Genomic DNA, 25,543 nt, shown 5'->3' with positions numbered 1-25,543 from the left:
ATCCCGATGAGTTATGCCGCCAAAACAAGCGCCCATTGGTCGATTTCCCGCCAGACCGTCGGCATCGTGGCGAATCAGAGTCCGTCGCCGCCGTTCATATCATTATCTGCCTACGTAGCAGCCAATCACGTTTCTCAATCGCTATTCGTTTAAATATGCCATTACGTCACGCGAAAAACAATAGAGCACGCTCTCCGATATTTAATTCGACTGTAATGATGCGATAATGAACCGCTCATCCGAGCTGAGGTGGCAAAAACACAGCTATGCCTAAACCACATTGCAGAAGCTAAACAATGGAATAGTTGTATGGATGGCTATTACACCTGTATCAAATATCATATGCCAATTTTCAGCCCTCTGTTTGATCAACTCAAATAAAGATAATTTTTTTAAAAGTGAGTAAGCCACCTTTTTGTTATTTGAGGTTTTAATCTTGAAGAATGTGTTATATATTTGGCATTTGCTATGTTAGTTTGCGTAGTTTACCCTTCTGTCATGGTAGTGTCACGCTGGGGTTCGAACCTAAGCCCGGATAGATCGTGTTCATTTATGTGACGTCATCTTATTCTCACTTCGGTCGGTGCCGGTGCTTCCTCACAAATTTCTGGTGTAACGTCGTTAGTTTTGTTGTACCATTCTGAGCCAAATCCTCAAAGAACGGGTGTATTCTGTCGCTTTTTGCGTCGGGAAACTTGTTGGTAAGCTGAAGCGTGCTTCAAAGTAGAATACTTCATGATTTAAATTTTAAATAGTGTTTAAATTGTTAAGCTGAAAGACCATGATAAAACTAGTCTGGGTGGTTTCCGTTCGTTACGTCGATTCGATTAGACTTAGGGATCATTCATTAATTACGTACGCATAAAATTTGAATTTTTCAACCCCCCTCCCCCTCTGTACGCAAAATCGACCATTTTTTCATATACATTAAGCATTACAGTACGCAATTGCACTTACCCCTCCCCTGCGTACGTAATAAATGAATTGACCCCTTATAGTAAGTCGAAATAGATGAAACCTAATGTCAGTTAGTCGGAACTGTGGTCCGGAAATTTACCACACAATTGAGCACGGTCGTTGTATTTTGTTGAGCCTGATTCCAAAATGGCCGATACTGAAATACGTTGCGACTGAACAAAAAGGGCGTTCAGTTACTTCCCACCTTGGCTTAGTTGACTACTGTCTGTCACACCTGCTCTCCGTGCGACGTTTTGGTCCGTAATTTCCACAGGCACTTGAATATGGGCTTTGACCTTGTTGGTGTGTTAAAAATGATAAGATTTATCGTAATCTTCGATAAAAACACCAACGGGGTTGCCATCTTAATTATCCATGATGCAAATGTTTTACCCATGATCCAACGCGCATCCCTCGTCTAACTATACTATACAGAAAGGCTGGAAACGCACCTATCTCCGTAATACTTAAATCTACCTGCAAATATCGGGACTGATGACGTCACAGCAATCCCGAAGAGGCATCACAAATTTTCAAAAATCAATTTTGTTGCCAGTTCAAATCTTTAATGGAGCTAAAACAGTGTCAATGTTTCCAAAAAATCATCTACAATTGAAATTATGGGCGCTCATTATATTTCAGGATTAAAATTGACACTTGGGACGTACTTCGGCAATCATCGGCAGTGTTCGGCTGTCCCGATAATTGCGGGTAGATTTAAGCACTACGGAGATGGGATCGTTTCCAGCCTTTCTGTGTAGTATAGTTAAACGACGGGCGCGCGTTGCATCATGGGTAAATTATTATAAAACATGGCGGATTATCGAAGTAGGAACAACGTATCGCTGGTGAATTATTTGATATTTATCCATTATCAAAGCCCATATTCAAGTGCCTGTGGTAATTTCGTTAATAATCGGTTTATCTCTAAATATTATGCATCAATTTGTTCAGTAGGGAATTTGCATTCAGAAATAAATCATGATCTGGCATAGATTTGTTTGTGTTTTCATCTATCAGCGATAGTTTACCTAGCATATGCTCGCATAATTCTGAAAATCGGCTTTTATGGCCCATCACGTGGCGCCACCTACTGTGTTTTGATATGCTAATTGTCGATAATTCTCGCGCTCTCCTCATTCTCTCCGCGTTCTCACGCTGCCACAGTTTAGAGTAGCTTATTAGGACCACATGTGCGTCCCAGCAACCCGCCATTCTGTATGTTAGTGGAAATAAAGTATCTTCAGTTATAGTATAGAAACCATTGCGTCAACGTGTCTTCTTTTGAGTCTCTCTGATTCTGCTATAGTTCCGGGCCTAATGAGCAGGTGATGACATCACTGTAATGTTTCCGAGCGTCCGCGGAGCGGATTTTTCAGCATTACGCGAGCGTATGCCGAGTAAACTATCGCTCATAAATGAAAACAAATACAACTTTAGTAAAAAATGTTGTTTATTTCTGAATGCAAAGTCCTCACTGAACAAATTGATGCGTAATAAAGGTAGATAAGCTGTTTATTAACGAAATTACGGACCAAAACGTCGCACGGAGAGGAGGTGTGACAGACAGTAGTTACGAAAACGGAACGGTGACAAAGGTTGTTAATTGTTAATGCCTCTAGTTTTTGCAGAGCATTGAGTGAAAAAAGGACTGGCGATAAGACAGTGTTCCACTTAACTAATTATATTTATAGCGCCATAGCTGTAAAAGTACAGATCCACACCTCTCGTGACTGACACAATCTAAATTAAGAGTTACAAATCACTGTTCCAGCCTCAGAATGTTTCTAGGAATCCAATGTAATCATTTATTTCATGTCATTTTCACTAGAAATCCGAATTTTGGCGCGGTTTTTATCTCAAGATCATCACGATTTTTTAACTGGATGCCATCTTGGATTTCGTTATTCTTATGCAGACTTCTTACGAATCCTTACTGAAACAATGTGTCGATTATCAGTACAATTAAGTTGATCAAATTTCTGTCAACTGTCACTTGGGTTTCTAATGCTAGCTAAATTGTCTGATAGGCCTATAATTGTTTAACTTGATAAGAAAATTTTATTTTTCTTTCTCAAATTGATTGGATCACAAAACATAGTTTCAGCAAATACTTTTGACAGATCTCCACTTCAGATTCACCATTCAATCCAATATGGCATCCGGTTGAAAAATCGTGACGATTTCGAGACAAAAACTGGGCAACTACCTATTCTCTAGTGGTGATATCATAAAATAAACAACTGCACTGAATTCCTGATGATATTCTGAGTCTGAAACGGTGATCTTTGATAAAATTGATCGAACCATATGAAAAGGTGTGGATCTGCGCTTTAACATTTGACAGCCCCTATTTTAGCTAGACCTAGGCCTACTGCAGCCAATCCACTGGCCTTCACCACAATTCTACAGACTACACAGGTGCGGATCTAGGGGGTTGCTACCCTCTAGATTTTCAGTTGGCCCCCCTACCTGTAAAAAAATTGGTCCCATCCGAGGATGTCTGAAGGCTCCCAACATACTTTTCTTTGGTTGAATCCGCCCCTGCTACTGTACCTCTCTACTTTGATTAATATGACATGTCCGAAAAACACAGATCGTTTTTGCTAGCCTCTTATTCGCTTGATCTGTTCAGCTGGGGTTTGTGTATTTCAGGAGAGGCTGAGGTGGCTGTGGTGGTGGTATGAACGGTGTTAGTACTGAAGAGGATAGCCGAGGACCACAAGATCAAATCTGCTGTTTATTAGAGTCCGGTACACGTTGCGTTCGTCTCGCCGGAAATGCCAGTTACAGCAAACGTATCCAAAAGATCGTACTTCAGAGAAAACTAAAGCTTAATATCGATACAAACGTACGTTTTTTAAAATTGTCTTTTTCATACAAACCTTGAAATGAGGAACTCGTACAATTAGGATGGGCGACTTAAAAAAATGAAGTGTCGCGATTTAAGGATTCTTTATATTCTCTATCGCATTCTTTATGATTTAAAAAAAAATCTCAAATAATTTATACAAACATATCATTCTTGCGTACATACTGGGAGTGAGGGTAAAGCGAAAAGTACAGCTGCGTATAAGGGGAGGGGTTTCATAGAAATTGGCAGATTTTTGCGTACAAACTAAGTAAATACATGGTCCCTCATAATGCTCGGTGTAGCACTAAGTGGGTTGAGGGATTTAAACAGTAGGGAAGAACACAGAACAGTAGGGCACTTGCCTCAGTGGTGTGGGATGTTTCCTATCTGTTTTTAATACCTGGGATATAAGTGAATATAAATCTACTTGTTATTTCGTGTGCAGGTACGCCACATCTACATTTGTGATTACCACAAGACGATGATTCAAAGTGTACGAACCAAAAGAAAACGAAAAGATAGCGGTGATGATCGTGATACACCAGACAGGGACAACGATCTACCCGAGGTATGAATCCAACGAGCTGCCCTCGTCGTCTTACTACTGCTTGGAAACTCGGTCTGAATTGAACATCTCGAATCTCCCTCTAAATTTGTGAAATTACTCGACAAACTTCTTGAATTTGGAAGAGTCCTAAAAATCAAATATATTTCAGTCAATGACATTATACCTTACTCTCTTAAGGCTATCTTATTACCTAGCCTCATCAGTATGGTGCCCTTAGACTCTTAATTTTGAAGCGGGCACTATATATGAAATACTGATTAGGCTTAGACTAGAGGTACTTATACTTAACTTGAATTAATTAGTCCTGGGGCCAGTTGCACAGTCATGACGTAAGTCCAAAAATGTTCTACTTCTTTAATCCATAGACTGGTCTTATCTGGAATATTAACTTATTTGATTATCTTTAGAATCAGCTAAGATGTTCTGAGACTGTTTATCTAAGCCGTGACTACACAACTGGCCCCTGATGATGGCGGTGCATTTTCTTGCCATATCTAATCAGGATACTGAATCGATGTATTGTATGAAGTATCCTGATTCTATTAATTAATTAATCAAATCGTTGAATGACCAAAAAGTATAAACCGTGCTTCGAGAAATAGTACTGTTTAAAACCGTGAACTTGGCAAGTTCAATTGAATTGCGAATAGATGATAGATAAATTGGAATAAGTTTGAAAATTGAGTCTTTAATTTGAAAATTTGAATTTAACTGATTTGTGTAATAATCTCTTCATTTGAAACATTGGCCTGCACTCATTTTCCCATAATTTCTATTTGTTTTTATTTGTTTCTATGATTGAATTGATTCCAGATTGACTTCTTACAAATGCCTGTAAACACGTTGAGAAGATACAAGCGCTACTACAAATTACAAACGCGACCTGGATTGAATAAAGCTCAATTAGCCGATGTAAGTTCTGATTTTTGTTGATGTTTCTTGCAAAAAACCGTGACATTGTTGAGTAATATCATTCCAAATGCTCGAAAGTTTGTCTAAGTTATCAGTGGATTTACTAACATAGCGCAACCGTTGAAACTGCATTGTAATTAAGAGTATTTATCCAATATCGACAAACTTTGGAACAACTAACCCTGAACCTTTATAAGTCTCGTAGATTTTGTGTAAACAAATAATATGATTACTAGGGGCCTATGCACTGTTTTCGATGATGGTGTGTGTGGTTGTATTGTACTGTTGTTTATGTTAACACCGCATTTTGGACTGATAAAATTCTTCATCTGGTCTATGAAATTCAACCAATCCGAATTAACGTAGGACTCGGTTCCACAGTCCTTAGTGTTAATTCATTGAAAATTAACCAATATCAACTCAATATTTGATATGCACAGAATTCTAAGGAGGCTGTATTCATTGTTAAGTTTATGGCATCGTGGCCGCTGAAGTAGCAAAACTTAACGATCCGCGAAAATGCAGAAAATTAAGTTTAATTTGTAAGCTCATTACGCTCTCAATTATGAGCTTTGATAGAATATTGGAATCCACTTTGGTAGGGGCAGAAGATATTTTATAAGGGGTGGCAGATTTTCAGAAGGTAGATGTAAAAATGAAAGGATGGTCGCCCCTCCGAACCTAAATCTTGTGATTTGATCTTTTCTGATGCGATCTGAATATCGTGACGTTTGTGTCATTTCAGACTGTTGCGAGACACTTCAAAACGATCCCAGTTGTGGAGAAAGAAGCCCTGACGTATTTCATCTACATGGCAAAAAATCACAAGAGTCGTTTCGACCAACAAAAGCAGGCAGTGGAATCGTTCAATTAGTACGCGAGTGAATATTAGTTATAATTGCCATCAAAGAAGGTGAAAAGAGTTAAAACATGGAGAAAAACGAAGAAGTTAAACAACCGGATGATGGCTCCGAGGGGAAGAACATCGAACTGATCGAAAAGGAGGAGAAAGAAACGTTAATCGCGTATATCAAAGACGTCGAAGAGAAGATTAAACTGAAAGCGGAGCTACGCGCGAAAAATTCAAACGCCGCCGAGAATCGACCCGATTCGGAGTCGTTTTTCGGCAAGCTCGATTCGAGTTTGAAGAAGAACCGCGCGTTCGTGAAGAAAGTGCACTCGCTGAGCGAAGCGCAACGCGAAACGTTGGTGAACGATTTCAACGCGTTGAATTTGACGAAGTACATCGGCGAGGTGGCATCGGCAATCACCGAGGCGAAGTTGAAGATGACCGACGTCGGCTGCGCTGTCTATATTTGCAGCCTGCTCCACCAGCGGTACGTCGAGTTTTCGCCGGCGTTGTTGGAGAATTGGTTGAAGGTTCTGCCGTCGAAGAAAGAGGAGAAGGCGATCAACGCCAGTAAGCTACGCGTCGATTTGCGATTTTTCGCTGACCTCGTCGCCGTTCGCGTGTTCTCGGAGAAAGTCGGATTGCCGGTGTTGTCGACGCAGCTCAGCTTGCTGATCAACACCGACAAAGAAGAGCACAACAATCTGACGATTATTCTCAGTTTCTGTCGACACTGCGGCGACGATTGGGCCGGACTTTTGGCGCGGAAGATTCGCATGTTGTCGGAGAAGTTTGCGACGCCGGTGCCGCGCAGTCAGGTCCTCGTCGCCGATCGGCAAAAAGCGTGTCGCAATCTGATCAAAGATTACTACGTGTCGTTGTCGAAACACCTCGTCGCCGAGCACAAAAACCTGAAGAACATGGAGCGTCAGAATCGCAAAACGCTGCATATGAAAGGGGAATTGACTACGGAACGTAAAGAGAAGTTCGAAGCGGCGCAGTCGGCGTGGCAGAAATTGCAATCGAACGCCGCGCAATTCGCCGACATACTCGACGAGGATTTGCCGGAGTTCGCCGAAGAAGAGAACGCCGAAAACGACGGGCTCGGTTTGGACGCGTTCGGCGACAAGATCGCCGAATATCCGTTCGATGCGGACGTCGAACTTTTCGAGGACGAAGAAACGAAGGCGTTTTACATAACGTTTCCCGATTTGAAAGCGATGGTTCCGGGGATACTGTACAGGGATAGCGAACAGACTACGTCGGATAAGGTTGCGACGGGCGACGGCGGCGGAGTGACGACAACGGTCGAAGACGAAAGCCTGAACGTCGAAGACGTCGAAAAAGAAATCGAAAAAGAGATGGAATTGGAGGGTAGCAAAAAAGACGAACCGGAACCGGTGAACGTCGAGGTCGAAGCCGATATCGACGACGACGACACGAGCGGTTGTATGAAGTTGATTTTCGAAGCGTTCATTCAATCGCTGCCGAATTGCGTCAATCGCGAACTGATCGACAAGGCGGCGATCGATTTCTGCATGAACCTGAACACGAAGGCGAATCGCAAGAAACTCGTGCGCGTTTTGTTTACCGTGCAGCGCACGCGTTACGACCTGTTGCCGTTCTACTCGCGGTTAGTCGCGATTCTGTACCCGTGCATGCCCGACGTGTCGCAAGAACTCGCGCAGTTGCTCAGCAGCGACTTCCGATGGCACGTACGCAAAAAGGACCAGATAAACATCGAGTCGAAGTTGAAGACGGTGCGATTCATCGGCGAACTCGTCAAGTTCAACATGTTTCCGAAATCGGACGCATTGCACTTCCTGCGCATGCTCATGTACGATTTCAGCCACCACAACATCGAGATGGCGTGTTCGTTGCTCGACACGTGCGGCCGGTTTCTCTATCGCAGCGCCGATTCGCATCAACGCACGAAAGTCTACCTCGATGTGATGGTGCGCAAGAAAGCGGCGTTGCACCTCGACAGTCGCTACACGGCGATGATCGAAAACGCGTACTACTACTGCAACCCGCCGGACACCGTGCAGACGACGAAAAAGGAGCGACCACCGATGCACGAGTACATCCGCAAAATCCTCTACGACGACTTGACGAAGCACACGGTCGAGAAGATGTTGCGGCAGATGCGTAAACTCGACTGGGACGACGACGACTTGCGCAACTATGCGGCGAAGTGTTTGACGGCGGTGTGGAATGTGCGCTTCAACAATGTTCACTGCCTCGCGAATCTGCTCGCCGGTCTTGCGCCGTTTCACGAGAACATCGCCGTGCTCGTCGTCGACGGCGTTCTCGAAGACGTGCGCGTCGGCATGGAGATCAATGCGCCGAAGTTCAACCAGCGTCGCGTGAGCACGGCGAAGTACCTCGGCGAACTGTACAACTATCGCATGGTCGAATCCGCGGTCGTTTTTAAAACGTTGTACTCATTCATCACGTTCGGCGTATCGCTCGACGAAAGCGTGCCGTCCCCGCTCGATCAGCCCGAACATCTATTCCGTATACGGCTCGTGTGCGTGTTGTTGGACACGTGCGGACAGTTCTTCGACCGCGGCAGCAGCAGGAAGAAACTCGACTATTTCCTGACGTATTTTCAGCGTTACTATTTGTACAAACGTTCGCGCGCCATCTGGACCGATCAGCGACCGTTCCCGATGGACGTCGACAACATGGTGAAAGACTCGCTGGAGGCGATCCGCGCGAAGATCGCGTTGTTCGAAACGCTCGACGAGGCGAACGAAGCCGTCGGCAAAATCGAAAACGAATTCAAGTCGAAACTCGACGAGGCCCTGCCGGAGCGATTGTCATTTTCGGACGACGGTAATCTCGCGCCGATCGAAGAGACCGACGAAGCCGACGAGATCGGCGAACCTCGTTCATCGGCGGCGACTGCGTCTGATGACGAGGGCAGCACGCAGGAAAGCACGGAGGAGCGGAGTGGGAGTTTATCGCTGACTGAGCAGCGTTTGACAGCTGAAGACGAACACGGCGACGACGAGGGGGTAGACGATGATTACCTGTCGGCCGGGGAAGACAATAACGACGATCGTTGTCACGTGTTGACCGGCGGGCCGAAGCACATGAAGTGCACGGAAGACGACGACTTCATGTCGGCGTTCGACAAGATGATGATCGACAGTTTGCAAGCGCGCGCGCAAGAGGCGATGAAAGCGCCGCCGGTCGACATCGCGATGCCGATGCACCTGAAGGGGTGCAACAAGGCGAAAAAGCGCGGCGTCATCACGTCGACGATGGCCGCCGAATTGTACGGCGCGAACAACGATTCAGACGCGTCGGGAATATTGCAGCCGCCCGACGACGCGGCGGACGACGCGCCGGCATCGGCGGTCGTGACGACGATGAACTCGATCAACTTCACATTGATGATGAAGAAAGGCAACAAGCCACAGTTCGTGCCGGTGAACGTGCCCGTGTCAGCGACGTTCGCGACGAAGTTCATCGAACGCGAGCAGGCTGAACGCGACGAGAAGAATCGTTTGAAACGCGTCGTTCTCGACATACACGAACGCCAAGAAGAGGAGGACTACCAGGAGATGCTCGCCGGAATGAATCGACCGCCGCCCGTAAACCTGAACCGGGAACGCCGTTTGAAATTCCAACACCCGAAAGGCGCGCCCGATGCCGACGCAATTTTTGGATCGAAAAAGTTTTGAACTCGACGACGATCGATTTTTCGTGACTGTTTATCGTTGAATTCAGAAAAGGACCCTCAATACGCGTGAGATGAACGTCGATTAGGCCCGTAGCGAAGGATGGTGCGATGGATATGAACAATAGTACACCTCTCCTCGAGCTCCAATTTTTTTTTCGAATTACAGAAAAACACTACTTGTGTGTATATATTTTCTCTGCAATAAGAATCAATTTTAGAAGAAGGGCGGCGGGCCATATCTAGCTTGATTATAATTTATTGACCAATCAATTTTTGGATGATTTCAGATTATAATGAATGAGTAATGCTTTCTTTTCACCGAGTAATTACCTGTTTGTTTCGCAATTGTGAGAAATCAAGTCGGGTAATATGTAGTTATTCTCAGAATATGGTGTGTTCAGAATATGGGTTGTCGGAATATTTTCAAGGCATCACCTTTCTTGGAAAGGAAAGTGCCATGATGCCAGTAGCTCATTCCAATTAGAAATACACAATTTTTTGTCACAACAGAACGACGATATTTGCTTTTTCTTGTACGTGTGTATTACAACATGTTTCTGACTGAATTTTGAATTGCCTCCGAAATTATCACCTATTTCAGTCTGTTAAGGGAGCAAAAATTGAATTTTATTTTTCTATGATTTTCATATGATTGCTCGTATCAAGTTGGAAAGGCGATCTAGCCGATGTTTTGATTACCCTGTTCTACTACTACGCGTTTTAAGGAATAGCCGCCTTATTTTAATCACTTAATCTGTTATAGGCTCAAATTTGCTTATGTTCGGATGTTTTCGGTGCTTCCTTTTAGAAAGAATGTATGTTATCTCGTGTATGGTTACTTGTACGCTTTTGAAAAAAAAAGAATTTAGTTTTGAAGGTTTTTTTTTCGTATAATCCGTTTGTATAAATGATTTTTGAACTGTGTGGGTCTTCTTAATATGTATACATAGTATGTATTAGGTTATGAGTTGTCACGTAAAATTTTTATTAGGCAAAGGACGAGGACTGGAAAAAATTGCATCCTGTTCTCTTAAAAAGCTGTTAATAAGATTTGAAAATAAGAAGCTCGAATCACAAATCTGGTGTCGATTACACTCTTTAGACTGATAGGGAATGTGGAAGAAATTTTGATTGATATAGATATATATCTGCCGACGTATGGTGTGTGTGTTGGGTTCCATCCAAGCGATTTACATTTAATATTGATTTATTTGTATATGAGTATATGTCTCAACCAGACTGGAATTAATTGTGTTAATATTGATCTTACACATGTCTGGATGATGACGATGTTCACAACGTTGGAATAAATCTTTTTCATAAACCGTCAAATGTTTCTTGCGCGTATAGATTCATAGGACACTACAGAGTGTTTCGTAAGAAACCAGACCCTCGGAAAATGGCCCATAACTTCAGTTGAGGTCGATATAGAATATGAAGGCAAATTTTATTGAGATTGCTGAGGGGGCATTTGAAGGCCATCCACAAAAATAATCGATGCGTCATGAACATGTAGGGAGAAACAGATTATGACTAAACACTAACAGATTTCTACTTGCGCAAAGCTGACCACAAGCGATTGGAAAAAGGTTGAATAGATACATAATTGATTTATAGCTGAATATACAAAGAATCGATTATGTACGGTATCCTGTTGATTCTGTCTTCAATCACTCGGGTCAGTATTGCACAAGTAGAAATTTGTTAGTGTTCAGTCACCCTAGGGGTTTGTCACACTCTGTGGGAGCTGCATTCAAAACGCCTGCAATCTCAGAAAAATTGGCTTCTTACACTTCTTTCGGAGTAATGGAACATTATCAAAGGGTCTGGTTTAAGAAACGATCTGTACTCATACTAATGGTATAGTAACTACGGTAAAGTTTAAATCAGATCTTTCTAGAATGTTTTGGGATTTTTTTCTGACTAGTGAAAATCAGACTCGGGGAGCACAATTTAAATAGCAAGTGTGGAGACAATCGAAACTGGCTTCTGCAGAAAATTGGTTTAAAAATTCAACTTTAAGTGGGCTTGACTGTATATCTATGACTTCCTGAAGGCAGTGGTGACCGGCATGAGTTAGCACTGTTGTATCATGATTGGAATTTCCAGTCAATCCTCATGGACAGTCACAATCAACTTGATGTGCCATTCTTTTTGTAATGTCATGACCATGTGAACCAGTTTTGTGGCTCAATTGGAAAACTGTTCATGAAGTACATGCATTTCATAAAACTGATTTTTGGTGCGGGCATTGATTTGAAGGTTCCATTCTATTGAGATGATAGGAATGCATGTTGACTCGTTCTACCAAACCAACACCAACAAGGTGTCCAACTACATGTACTCATGAGGAGAAACCAGACTACCTCTTGCAAGCAAGTCATTGACTAACTACGAAAATTGTTCAAGAAATTTAGATTTTATTCAATGATCAGAAATACAAACATTTTGACAGATTCTGGGCAAAACATTTACATTGCATCTCCAAGTTCCGATTTTGAACTTTCGTAAAAAAAATCTCTGTACTTACAAATAAGAATAATCAAAATAGTACAGTTCTTCCTGGAATGTACAAACTAAGAGAAAAATTCTGGTCAAATTTAAATACTGGTTGTAACCAGTTGGGATTTTTCCTTACTTTTAGTAATAAAAACGATACAAACACCATTACAAATATTTATCTCTGTTTTCAATATATTACATTCATCATTTAATTCAACACAAATAGATAAATAAAACTTTTTTTTCGGTTACAATATCCAATATACCACAGTTAAACTGAAAGATTATATTGTGAACCTCAAACCCGCGAGATAGCTTTGTTCAGATAATAATTAAACCTCATCCACCACCCTATATCATTAATAGGTAAAGCACTGCAGACTGACAAACATGGCGTCTGCTATGACTGACGTTTGAATATAATTTGTACAAGTAGAAAAAAAAGAAACACTTCTCAACAGGCACTTAATATCGTTCATCACAGACGAGTCAGTAATCTAATCAGAGCGCCGAAGACAACAGCCAGTGATTCTCAGAAAATTCTTTAAATTCGATTAATGTGATATCGCAAATGCTTTTAAGGCTTCATCGCATCAGAAATGATCATCTGGTTTCAATTTGATTAGTAGTAGATTTAAGCTGTGAATGCTTGCTGCTCCTGCATACAAATGACCATCACTTGGAACGCCAAAACAATCACTGTCATATTTATTGAGCATATGCTGAATTAGAGCCAGATTTTATACACAAGGGTTCAGTTTCGTGATAAAGTTTGAATTTTTGTCCTCGCTGAAAACATGTAGTTACCAAAAGTAGGCCTAACCAAACTTTTTCGTGAGCCTGAGGGACCTACAGTAAGTTCCAGTATACTGACAGAATGGCCACTAGTTCTGTCAACCAAGCAAGAAAATCTTTCCAAAGTTAATGCTATTAGCAGTATTTGATTTTCCGTACCTTTTCCAGGGCCAAACATACCCAATTCTCCATTACTACTAAATTCACAAAGATTAGGTTTGTAGCGCACGATACAGGGAAACACAGCAGGGGCGGATCTAGGATTTTCCATGGGGGGGTGTCCAATAAGAAAAAGGGGCACTTTTTACGAAACACCATGTACTCCGAATGCTTCTACAACATTTTAGGGGGTGGTTTCGGTCATTTCATGCGTTGAAAAAATATTATAGGTGGAAAACCTTGGCCAAAAAAATTTGTGGGTGACATTTTTGAGGGCACTTCAAAGTTGAGGGGGGGGGGGGTCCGGACACCCCGACATCCTCCCTAGATCCGCCCCTGCACAGAAATATGTTTCAGTGTTTTCCTGCATCGTGTGCGATGGGCTCAACTTTTCCAGGACTAGGGGACCCTGTCTTCATTCTATATACCTAAGGCGATAATTCATTCTAATCGTACCTCGTACCTTGGCACTAATCAGCGAGCGCGGGTGGTACGTACGAATCGGCTGCTAATGAGAAAATAACGTCCAAAACGTGATTAGATAATTCATAGATTGACATTTTGCCAACAATGGCGAGACAACTGCCATCATCATCATCATCGTCGTGCATCGGAGAGATACATTAAACTGGTGAACTAACTGATAATCATTTTGCACATCATTACGCAAAATAATCTTGGGATAGTTTTTATCACGCGCACACACTACACCTTACATCATCATCATTATCATCGTCATCATTATCTAATAGGAAGGACTTCGTATAATATATATATATATACATATATATATATTTACAACATTATATTCATATATGTTTTGTACTTGTCAACATATATTTACACATCAATTAAGGATAAACGATAGCTACAAAAACCAACCCGGGCCAATTCGATTAGACTGCCAGGTCTCTTTGTACATCCCTATACAAATACATAGTAAAACACCCCCGATATACCGCCATACTCTCTATATGCAAAATCGTTTGCACTGATGCGGGCGGTATATCAGGGGTTGACTGTATATATATTTGATTTTGAACACATTGACAAACACAAATCATGGATTGGGAAAACAATTTATAGAGAAAAAACCCTAAACCCGTTTAGAGAGTTTGCTTGTTGTAACTTAATGGCGCTACAGCTGGCTACTCACATGTAACTTTATGGCGCTACAGCTGGCTACTCACATTATATCTCACAAAGAAAGTACTTTAAAATATCAAATAACTTAATGATGAATGGGGATACAAATGACTACAATATTGTTTTCATATACAGGAACAGAAATGCAGTAAATCTATAAATCGGCAATATCTTGATTAATTTCTGATGAGAAGTTACTCACAGCCCCTTGAGTTGGGCAAGGATCTAGATCAACAGGATTTTCTGTATTTGTGCTTTCTGTACTGTTACCTCGATTTTGATTAGTTAGAGAGCGCATAAGATTTCCAACAGCAGAAAACTTTTAATAGAAATTGTTTCAGTTTCGTTAGCCCATGCACAAGACACAGGGAAACAAATACGTTTAATCTCAGAAACGTTTTTCCCAAAACCGCGTTTCCTGTTTCTCATCAACCAACACAGCACAATAAACGCTTAGAAACACGTTTCTGTTTTCAAGTTTCCATGCGACCTGTGCGATGGGCTTTAACTCGGCTTAATTTCGAATGAACTTAAAATCACAAAGTCAGTGTAAGAACCTGGTGCTAGTAATCAACTTTCTTAATCCTCAATGATCCCGATTGTGAAACTGCATCCTTTCGTACGCACGCGTAACGATCGATCCATCTTCTGTCGTAGCGGATCTAACGGTAAAATCCGGCTTTCGATTTTCCGATCTGGCGCCGAAACTTCGCGAAATTCCGATCGGGGTTTAACTACGTCGCGCGTTCGATAGGCTGTTCGTACAGATGATAGATTTAAAATTCGATCAATCGAAAAGTCGTCTCTCGCGCGCGAGATATATCGATCTCGACGAATGAAAAAAGAAATAATTTGCATCCGAGCGACACTTTCATTTTGATCGACGAATTGATAGACAGCGGTTGTAATCGTTTCGAAATTTTTCAAATGCACCGGCCGGATTTATATCCGACTCCGACATGGATCGATACGTATTGAAAACGATGTAATGTGAACGGAATTCGAGTACTTCAAATTAAATCATCACGCAAAGTTGTAGATGACACGCCATAAAATTCTCAATCATAGAGTAATATATACAATATCTCTAAGAAAGACAGACCAGAACCTGAACCTAGAATGCGGTATACATGCATACATTTACATGATATCAAAAGTTCATGAATTTTTGATGAAACTCGATTGAAAATTCATTCTTGTCAAGATATTTTGCATGTATGATTGAGCACAATGAGGTCGATGAAGCAAAGCCGCGATCACATGGCACAATTCGGCGCGGGTCAAAATGGCCCGGAACAGCCCCGTGCTTTATAACAGAGGGTGTTCACACGCTAATCATTAACTCTTACTAAAATGCTATCAAAATGATGCAGTGGCATGCGATGTCTGCGTCTAAGGGTAATCTGACGTTTTTGGTCATGCCAAATATGCTTGTGTGATCGTGGCTTATATCTCTAACAGACAGGGCCCATTTGGCACCTGTTTGAACCGCCGTTGGCCCGGATCCAATCTGGCACGGGCCAAAAAGCACTAGTGCAGAGCTGGCAACAGTTTCTGATTTTCAGTATTTGTTACTAATTTATAATGAGAAATACTGATTTGATTTCTTTGATGCATACAGAAATATGAAAGATGTTAATGAGGGTCTTACTGTTGATTACCAATTAATGGGAGCATTTTCTTTCATATGTCAATGACACGTTAACAAAAATATTCAATTTGTTACCGATAGCACTTTTCAGACGTTGGCAGCCCTGCTCGCGGGATCGCAGCTATAGTGGTCATCCAACGAATGACAGATTCAAAACGAACAGCGCGCAGTTAGTCGAAAACACATACGCATTTAACGCATACTCGGCTTCATCAGCTCCGAGGCAATAATAATATTAATAGTAAAGCCAGGCAGCGGCACATTGCGTTAATTGTATAATTCAGCTATGAACAATCCGTCTCCACCAGCCGTCATCAACGTCCAATCGCAAATAGCCACGATTCGCAACGTTTCAACCGCAATTTTTCCCGATGTATTTTACTGTTTCCTCGTTACAACTATTCAACGAGTGACGTCTCTATTATACGTCGATGAATTCCGTCGTCGGATACTTTCGGAGGTAAAAAGTCGCGACGTTTGATACCACCACCGCGATGATGATTTCTTCGATGTTTTTATTATTAATACGATCATTCGATGTACATGTACATACTTTACACCCATTCTCTTGTTGTATTCGCTAACTACCCTACGTATTTTACAATTCTTTTGGTTATACATCTGAAAAGAGAAATCATCAAATAATATATTTGTTCATTTATTTATCTATGTGACATACACATATAATTCCATTAACCCATTAGCACTCAGGAATTGCACTATGTAGTGTCAATTACTCCTCAGAAAATTCAAGGTAAAATCCAAGCTCATCACGATACTGAATAGCTCATTTGCTGATAATTTCCATGCATTACAAGTTTGTGTTATTTGGAAGTAAATAGTAAAGGCTTTCATGTAAGATTGATGAGGTAGGCCACCAAAATCATGTCCTATTGGCCCCCGAAATTCACCCAAAGTTACTTGGATTTGAAGTGAGCGCTCAGATGTGTCATGTTCATACTCGCAATTGAAATAGGAGGATGTTGATTTCTGTTTGGTATTTCGACGACTTAGGTGTGTAGTTTATAATAAGCTATTGGGTTCAAATCTCATTACAACCATTTTCGTGCAGCATACGAAAAAAGTTCCGGGGCGGATATGGGCGGCTTGAGTGCTAATGGGTTAACATATAATAAAAAGTGGATGCCCAGCCCAAATAGGCTTACAAATCACAGATGTATTCATTATTTTTGAAAAGTGCCCTTTTTGCAAATAACTGCCATTTTTGGGTAAAAAGTCAATCAAGAAGTTGTAGGGACCCTGTAGATATTGTACTTCTCTCTTTATGGCCCTGGATCAAGCCCCGGCAATTTCCAGTTTTATTTCAGATATTTGACCATCAGGGTACACTAATATCATACATTATATATAATTCTCGATCCATATTCAATATACTGCTTACTACAGCTGTGCGCGATGTATTCGTAATCAGCTTACATCGTATTGTTATAGATTCCCCTTGAGAGGCGACATTTACAATAATCTATATGCTAAAAATGAGAAGCGCGCAATCAGCATCGGGATTGTTATACGGGAAAAGATGAACAACTATACGCGTGTGATAGGCCGACATCCCCCCACCCCCCCGCGCTACAGAACATCTATACTTCCTTATTTGCTACGTTACACACGGCCGCCACAACCCTATTGTCTAAAAGCCGATAGTACAAATCCAGCGACGACAAACATCTGTTCCAAAATGGCAACCGCACCACACAAAGTCAGAACTTATACATTTACAACCAATTGCATGAAATTTAAAAGAGGCTATTGTTTAGATGGTCACTATGATGACATGAGATTTGATGTGGTATTTTTGGGATAACCAGGAGTTGACCTGGCAAAAGGGTAGAAAATCCTACTGTACAACGTTGAAGATGACGTTGTTCTCTAAATAGCTGTTCAACTAACATCCTTGTATACAAGATTCTGGCTGAACCAGTCGATGGAATAATTTTAAATTGCACGGCATGTTGTCGGATCATGTAGGAAAGAACCATATTGATTTTCAAGATACACCATTCCAGATTGCAGGGCGTACTTTGGTTTTCGGAGTTAGTCGACTATAGTCGAACTAAAGTGAAACCGGTCCAGAAATTGTCGACCACATGAGTAATAGGGATAATAGGCTTTCATACCAAAGGTCGAAGGGTCGAGCTCGTAAAAAAATGAAAATAATAATTTACAGTTGAATTAGTCGCGCACACTCCTAATTCAACTGTAAATTATTATTATTTTCATTTTTTTACTCACTCACCCCTTCAACCTTTGATACGAAAGCCTATTATCCCTATTACTCTTAAAATATTCACATAAATGAATAACATTTAAATCATTGAACTTCTAAAATCAATTTTAATAAAAAATATAGTATTAAAATGGAAGCAAATAAATACTACTGCCCAACATGTAAGATAAGTATAGATAAATCCCAAAAAGCAAGACACAATAAAACTATAACACATTTAGAGAATAAATTGAAATTAGAATATAAAGATGATATATTAGAAACTAAATTAGAAGAATTAAAGAATGAAAAAGAAACATACAAATGTGATACATGTAATCAATCATTCAGTGATAAAAGATATTATAAAGAACATTTAAAATCTATAAGTCATATTAGAAATAAGAATAATGATATTTTAGGTGAAGATTATTTTGATAATGATAACGATAAGAAACAGAAGACAATTAAAAGAATAAAAAATAAATTAAACAATAAAAGACCATACATGGAAGATGTAAGAAATTATATTAATTCATTAGATAATAAAAAAGATATAGAGATAACCGAAGCATTTAAAAGTGATATTGGTCCAGCAGCTATCGAGTTTAAATTTCATAAAGGTAAAACATTAGAAGAAAATAAAAAACATTTAGAAAATATGAAAGAAATAATAAAAATAATTACAGATGTTGAATATCCTAAAATTAGTATATCTTCTAAAGTAAAGTTTATAAAATCTGAAGATAAACCAATATATAATATAAATTCTCATTCACAACATATTATATCTAAACAACATTTAGATGATAAATTAGAAAAATGTTATAATGAAATAAAAACTAAAATAGAAGAAAAATATTTTGAAGGATCTGGTTTAATATTTGATGAGATAATATTTATGACTTTACATGTTTATAACACAAAATATAATAAGTTAACTAAATCAAAACCAATTGATGAAAATAATTTATCATATTATAAAGATGATAGTATAAATGGAACAAGTTATATTAAACTACCATTTAAAACTAATGCTGTAATAAATATACAAAATGAAGATGATAAATGTTTTCTATGGGCTATAATAAGTTGTTTACATCCAACAGAAGATATTACACATAGTTTTAGATTAACTCATTATAAACCATTTGAAAATAATTATAAGATAGATAAGTATCCTGTTAGAATTAAAAACATCCCCAAAATAGAAAGAGATAATAATCTTAAAATAAATGTATTTGATTTAATTAAATTACCAAATACAAAAGGAAATAATATTAAACATTATACATTAGAACCTTTATACCTATCAAAAGATTATGATTCAAACGATGTTATAGATATATTATATTATGAGAATCATTATATGTGGATTAAACAAATAGATTTATTTTTTAGAACAGAAAGTGATCACCATAATAAAATATATCTATGTAGAAAATGTTTACATAGATTTAGTAATGAAAGTACATTATTAAATCATAAACAACTATGTGATAATCATGATTATTGTAAATTAGTTTTACCAAATGAAAAGGATAAAATATTAGAATTCAAAAAATATGATTACAAAAATAAAGTACCATTTGTAATATATGGAGATTTTGAATCATTAAATAAAGAATTAACAGATAAAGATAGAAAAGATATATATTATAAAAGAAAGAAATTAAATTCTAATGAAAGTGATTATTCAGAAGACCCACCAAAAACAAATACTATTAAAAAGATTCATCAATCAGCTGCTGCTTTCGGGTTATATATTAAATCTGATTATCCAGAACTAATTGAAAGTGAATATTATCAGTATAGAAATGAAAATGTTATTATTTTTGTGACTTATTAATTGAATATGAAATAAGATTTAGTAAATTATTGAATACAAATAAAGAAATTATAATGACAGAAGAAGATAAAGAAGAATTTGAGTTTGCAGATAAATGTTATTATTGTGAAAAGATATTTAATTATAAAGATAAAAAAGTAAGAGACCATGATCATTTGAATGGAAAGTTTAGAGGCGCTGCACATGAGAATTGTAATTTGCAAGCCAAAAAAGTAAATTTTGTCCCCATTATATTTCATAATCTATCAGGATATGACGCGCATTTATTTATCAAACAGTTATGTCATAAAATAGAAGAAATTAATAATGAAATAGAAATATTAAATTCAAATAAATCAAAAGATAAAATACCAACTTATAAATTTAGAATGTTAGCTAAAACATCTGAGAATTATATATCATTCCAATTTGGTTGTCTAAGATTTATAGATTCTTATAGATTTCTAGCAAGTTCATTAGATAATCTATCAAAATCATTAGTTGATGATGAATTAAAGATATTAAAAGAATATTACCCAAATTATGATGATTTTAAATTAATGAGATATAAAGGAGCGATTCCATATTCTTTCTATAAAAATCATAATGATTTTAATATAACTGAATTATTAAAAGAACAATTCTATGATGAATTAAAAAATGAATATGTTAAAGATGAAGTTTATAATAGAACATTGAATATTTGGAATCATTTCAAAATAGAAAATCATGGTCAATTAGTAGATTTATATTTAAAATCAGATGTATTATTATTAACCGATATATTCGAAAGGTTTAGAGATGTAAACCTAAAATATTTTAACATTGATCCTTGTCATTGTTATTCATCACCAGGATTAACATGGGATTGTGGATTAAAATTTACAGATATAAAAATGGATTTGTTAACAAATATAGATCAATTACTATTATTTGAAAAATCTATAAGAGGAGGTGTTTCAGGTGTATTGGGTGATAGATATTTCAATGTAAATGATAATCCTGGATATAAATTATTATACATAGATGCAAATAATCTTTATGGTTGGGCAATGATGGAACCACAACCTTATGGGATGTTTGAAATAACTGAAGTTTTACAGAATGAAAATAATGATAAATTTGATTGGAAGAAAAGAATTCTAGATATTGCAGATGATTCAGATACTGGTTACTTCTTTGTTGTAGATTTAGAATACCCTGAAAATATTAAATTCAAATCTAGAAATCTAGCATATTGTCCCGAACATAAAACTGTTAAACATGAAGAATTATCAAATTATCAAAAAAGAATTAAACCCGATAATCATATTCATACTGAAAAGTTAATGGTAACTCAAGAAGATAAATATAATTACGTTGTGCATTATAGAATGTTGAAGTTTTATTTGAATCAAGGAATGATTCTAAAAAAAGTACATAGATATATTTCATTCAGTCAATCTAAATGGTTAGAAAAATATATAGATTTTAATACTACACAGAGAACTAAATCTAAAACTGATTTTGAAAAAGATTTCTTCAAACTAATGAATAATGCATTCTATGGTAAGACTTGTGAAAATATTAGAAATAGAAATGATATTGAGTTAGTTAGTAATGGTAAAAGAATTAGGCATTTACAATCATATCCTAAGTTTATAGGTAACAGAATATTTGATGAAAATTTAGCAGCAGTTAAAATGAAAAGAACTTCTATGAAGTTCAATAAACCTATTTATGTTGGTGCATCAGTTCTAGAAATTTCAAAGTTATTAATGTATCAATTTTATTATAACATATTACAACCCCATTTTGGAGAAAAACACATAGAAATTCTATACTTTGATACTGACAGTTATATATTAAAGATAAAAACTGATAACATAACAGATGATTTAAAAACATTAAAACACCATTTTGATTTTAGTAATTATCCAAAAAATCATGAATTGTTTAGCAATGATAATAAAAAAGTTCCAGGGAAGTTTAAGGATGAATTAGGTGGTGAAGAAATGATAGAGTTTATTGGTATTAGATCTAAAATGTATTCATATAAAACTAAAGAACATGAAGCTAAAAAGTTAAAAGGAATTACTAAAAGTGTAGTAGAAAAGAATATTCATTTCAAAGATTACATCAATTGTATATTTAATGAAGAAGTTAGAAAACATAAAATGAAATGTTTAAGATCTGAAGATCATGAAATGTATATTGAAGAAATTGAAAAGATAAGTCTAAACCCATTTGATGATAAAAGATATATTTTAGATGATGGAATCCACACAGTCGCCTATGGTTGCAATTTAGATGAATATATAAAATTCAAAAGAGAAGAAACAAAAGAAAATGAAATCATGAAAAGGATTCTAACGTGTTAATCAATTTCAATAAAAATTTGTATAATAAATGGAGAGTAAACAAGTACACAATGAATTCTTAGATAGAATTAAAGATACTTCAAGCGTCAAATCTGTAGATTATAAATTTAAAAAGTTAACAGAATTAACAATTCACAAGAAATATTTAATTACTAACATTGAAACAATTACTAATAAATATGGAGATAAATTAGTAATTCATTTAGAATATGAAGGATTAAAAGGAAATACATATAAATTCAGAACTTATTTACCAGATAGATTTCATAGATTATCAAGTGAAGATCTAGAAGAATTATGTTCTGGAGATTTCTATTTCGTATACAAAGGTAAGAATGAAAAAGGGCACCATGAAATAGATTTCGAATAAGAAAATATGTAAAATAAATGGTAGAATTAAAAGAATACAGAATATTTGTTGATTCTAGAAAACTTACAAATTATAAATCACATAATTTATTAGTACAATTAGATAGAGAATTCAAGAATTGTGTTGATTTAAAATTAGTAAATATAAGTTTATGTAATTCTTTTCATAATATATCGGATAAAAGTTTTGATCATAGAGACTTTTTAATTCATATTAGAAATATAAATAAATGGTTTCAACTAATTTTAAAACCAGGATTATATAATTTAGATACATTAGCACAAGAAATTAATCGGAGAGCACGATTAAAACTTAAAAGTGAAGATAAATTTTCAATTAGATTTATAAAAAGTGATAGTTCTAATAAAATTAAAATAAAGTTAGATGATGAAAACAAACATGCATTTATGGTAAGGAAACCTTTAGCTAAACTGTTAGGAATTAAACCACAAACTGTTACAGGAAACGTAGACGGTAATTCAAATATAATACCTTTTACACATTTTTATATTTATTGCAATTTAATTGACCCAACAAAAACATTCGAAGCAACTAAAGATACAACATGTAATTCTAGTATATTAAATATTTTACCATTAAAAAATGTTAAACAATTTGGAACGCAAATAAATTATAATTTAGCTGAATGTGATTTCAAACCTTGTATTCCTCAATTTAATAATTTTAAATTAGAAATAAGAAATCATAATGGATACTTAATTGATTTGAATAACTTTCCTGTAATTTATGAATTAGTTATAAGATGTAAAGAGTAATTTTTCACCTATATAAATGAATATAACTGTTGGACCGAGTATATGTTTTGGGTTTGATTTTAAACGTGAGAAAGAAATGAAATTTAACATTTATGATGTAATAACACATATCAAAAATATTGCATTTTCTAATGAAACAACATTTGAGTATGAAACAACAATTGATAAAGAAACTTTTAATATAGAAAAGATTACCGAATCTTTAAGATTTTATGAATTAGATGAAGATTTTATCATCGATGATATTAAAAACATATTATCCAAAATATATGATAATCATAAAACTAGTAATAAAATAAATGTTGAATTAATAATCACTAAGATAACTAAATATTTTGAATATAGTAATTTTTTTGATAAATAAATGAGTGATAATAAGTGGATAATAACTGGATTATATAATGGCGCATTACTATCAGTTGGAACTGTTGGTTATTCAATGGTATTAAAAAAAGTATTCAAAATGGGAAGTGTTAATGTTGATAGATTTGATATCAATGATATTTTAAAGTTAACATTAGCAGTTACTTTATCTAATTTAACTATTGATTATTTGGAAAAACAAAAATATATTCCTCCCATATAAATGCATAATTTTTTTTGCTAAATAAATGGCTTCTGCAATTATAACTATTATAGGATCAGCAATTGTTAACGCTTTAGCATTTACTGGTGGCGGTTATTTATTTAAACATATTGATAAAAATAGTTCATTAGGAGAACAAAGAAGACATAACTTAGCGTTAGAGAAATACAATAAAGCTGCAGAAGAATATAGAGAAAAGAGACAAAACTATATGGATTACATCAATAAAGAATTATATGATCAGAAGATTTCACATAGAGATTTTCAATCAGTTGATGATGCTATGAGTTTATATAACGCGGTAACCAATAAAGAAAAATTACATCTATACAAACCTAAATTATCAGATTATTATACCCCAAGTAAAGAACAACAGAAATATGAAATAATATGGATTTTAGGTGGAACTGTTATTGTTATATTTGTTGCTTATAAATTTACTAATTAGTAATTTTTATTCTAAATAAATGGAAGATAAAGTTGATAGTATTGATATTATTCCTCATGATATAAATAAAACTAAATTAAAAACATATTTAGAAAAACAAATATTAGAATTTGAAAGTGACTTAAAGATAAAAAAGAAAAAATATTTAAAAAGTAAAATTATATATTATTTGATTATAAGTGGTTCGGTTACAATTAGTTCTGTAATAACATTTCTAGCAATATTCAGTCCATTAACACCTTTAGCTATATCAATTGGTGTGTTAGGATTAAGTTCAAGTGTTTTAACTGGTATAAGTTCAAAATTAAATATAAAAAGTAATAAAGAAAAAATAAAATCTAATATAAAAGAAATAAATAAATTAAAGAACACACTAGATTATATAATAAGTTTAAATGGTCATATAACAGTTGAAGAACAAGATAAATTATTAAAAGAATTAGTTAATTATTAATTTTTTAATTATATAAATGGGGTTTCCAAAAGCTTTCCAATATAATAAATCAATTAAATATAATATTCCGGCAATAGATTTTAAGAAAAATATTACATATAAAAATATAGTTTTAAATTCATTAACTAATTTAGAAATTTATGTTAATGAATCACAGTTTTTTATTTCTAAAATGGAAAATATATTTAATACATATGAAGTTACTTTTACTCGAGATGAATATCATAAATATAAAGTAAAATCTAATATGAAGTATTGGCAGAACCAATTAGATTTTGCTATTTATTGTGCAACAACAGGATGTGGAATAAGTTGGAATGATCATTTAAATAACTTAGATAAAAATTTGAAGTATTCTGATTTAAAATTAATTCACACAATATTTAGATTTCACACATATTTTCAAATC

The 25,543-nt window shown here is 36.3% G+C and overlaps 3 protein-coding genes across 3 annotated transcripts in view; 2 read left to right on the top strand and 1 right to left on the bottom strand.

The window, feature by feature from the left end:
• The first annotated feature begins 585 nt into the window (after positions 1-585).
• LOC141905010 (histone deacetylase complex subunit SAP30L-A-like) lies at positions 586-6,175 on the top strand. The gene is made up of 5 exons (XM_074793702.1): positions 586-701; positions 3,613-3,808; positions 4,257-4,379; positions 5,193-5,291; positions 6,037-6,175. Exons 2-5 carry the CDS (start codon positions 3,641-3,643, stop codon positions 6,163-6,165), a joined length of 519 nt encoding a protein of 172 aa, XP_074649803.1. The 5' UTR covers positions 586-701; positions 3,613-3,640; the 3' UTR covers positions 6,166-6,175.
• Positions 6,176-6,221: 46 nt separating this feature from the next.
• Positions 6,222-11,210, top strand: LOC141905009 (regulator of nonsense transcripts 2-like). The gene has a single exon (XM_074793701.1). The coding sequence runs from the start codon at positions 6,222-6,224 to the stop codon at positions 9,831-9,833; it is 3,612 nt and encodes a 1,203-aa protein (XP_074649802.1). The 3' UTR covers positions 9,834-11,210.
• A 1,053-nt stretch (positions 11,211-12,263) lies between these two features.
• LOC141905472 (uncharacterized) overlaps positions 12,264-25,543 on the bottom strand; it is a 30,634-nt gene continuing 17,354 nt past the window's right edge. The window contains exon 3 of the mRNA XM_074794338.1: positions 12,264-16,706. The gene's annotated coding sequence lies outside the window, so the exon portion shown is untranslated. The remainder of the gene's footprint in view (positions 16,707-25,543) is intronic.

Source organism: Tubulanus polymorphus, chromosome 5, assembly GCF_964204645.1.
Source record: "Tubulanus polymorphus chromosome 5, tnTubPoly1.2, whole genome shotgun sequence".
Taxonomy (NCBI): Eukaryota; Metazoa; Nemertea; class Palaeonemertea; order Tubulaniformes; family Tubulanidae; genus Tubulanus; species Tubulanus polymorphus.
The sequence above is the reverse complement of the archived record's forward strand: the minus strand, read 5'-3'. Positions and strand labels throughout refer to the sequence as shown.

Bases quoted from the DNA above. Each gene is read 5' to 3' on its own strand.
- LOC141905010 (XM_074793702.1), top strand. From the start codon at position 3,641: ATGAACGGTGTTAGTACTGAAGAGGATAGCCGAGGACCACAAGATCAA. The intron at 4,380-5,192 runs GTATGAATCCAA...AATTGATTCCAG, and splicing joins GGGACAACGATCTACCCGAG to ATTGACTTCTTACAAATGCC. The intron at 5,292-6,036 runs GTAAGTTCTGAT...GTGTCATTTCAG, and splicing joins ATAAAGCTCAATTAGCCGAT to ACTGTTGCGAGACACTTCAA.
- LOC141905009 (XM_074793701.1), top strand. From the start codon at position 6,222: ATGGAGAAAAACGAAGAAGTTAAACAACCGGATGATGGCTCCGAGGGG.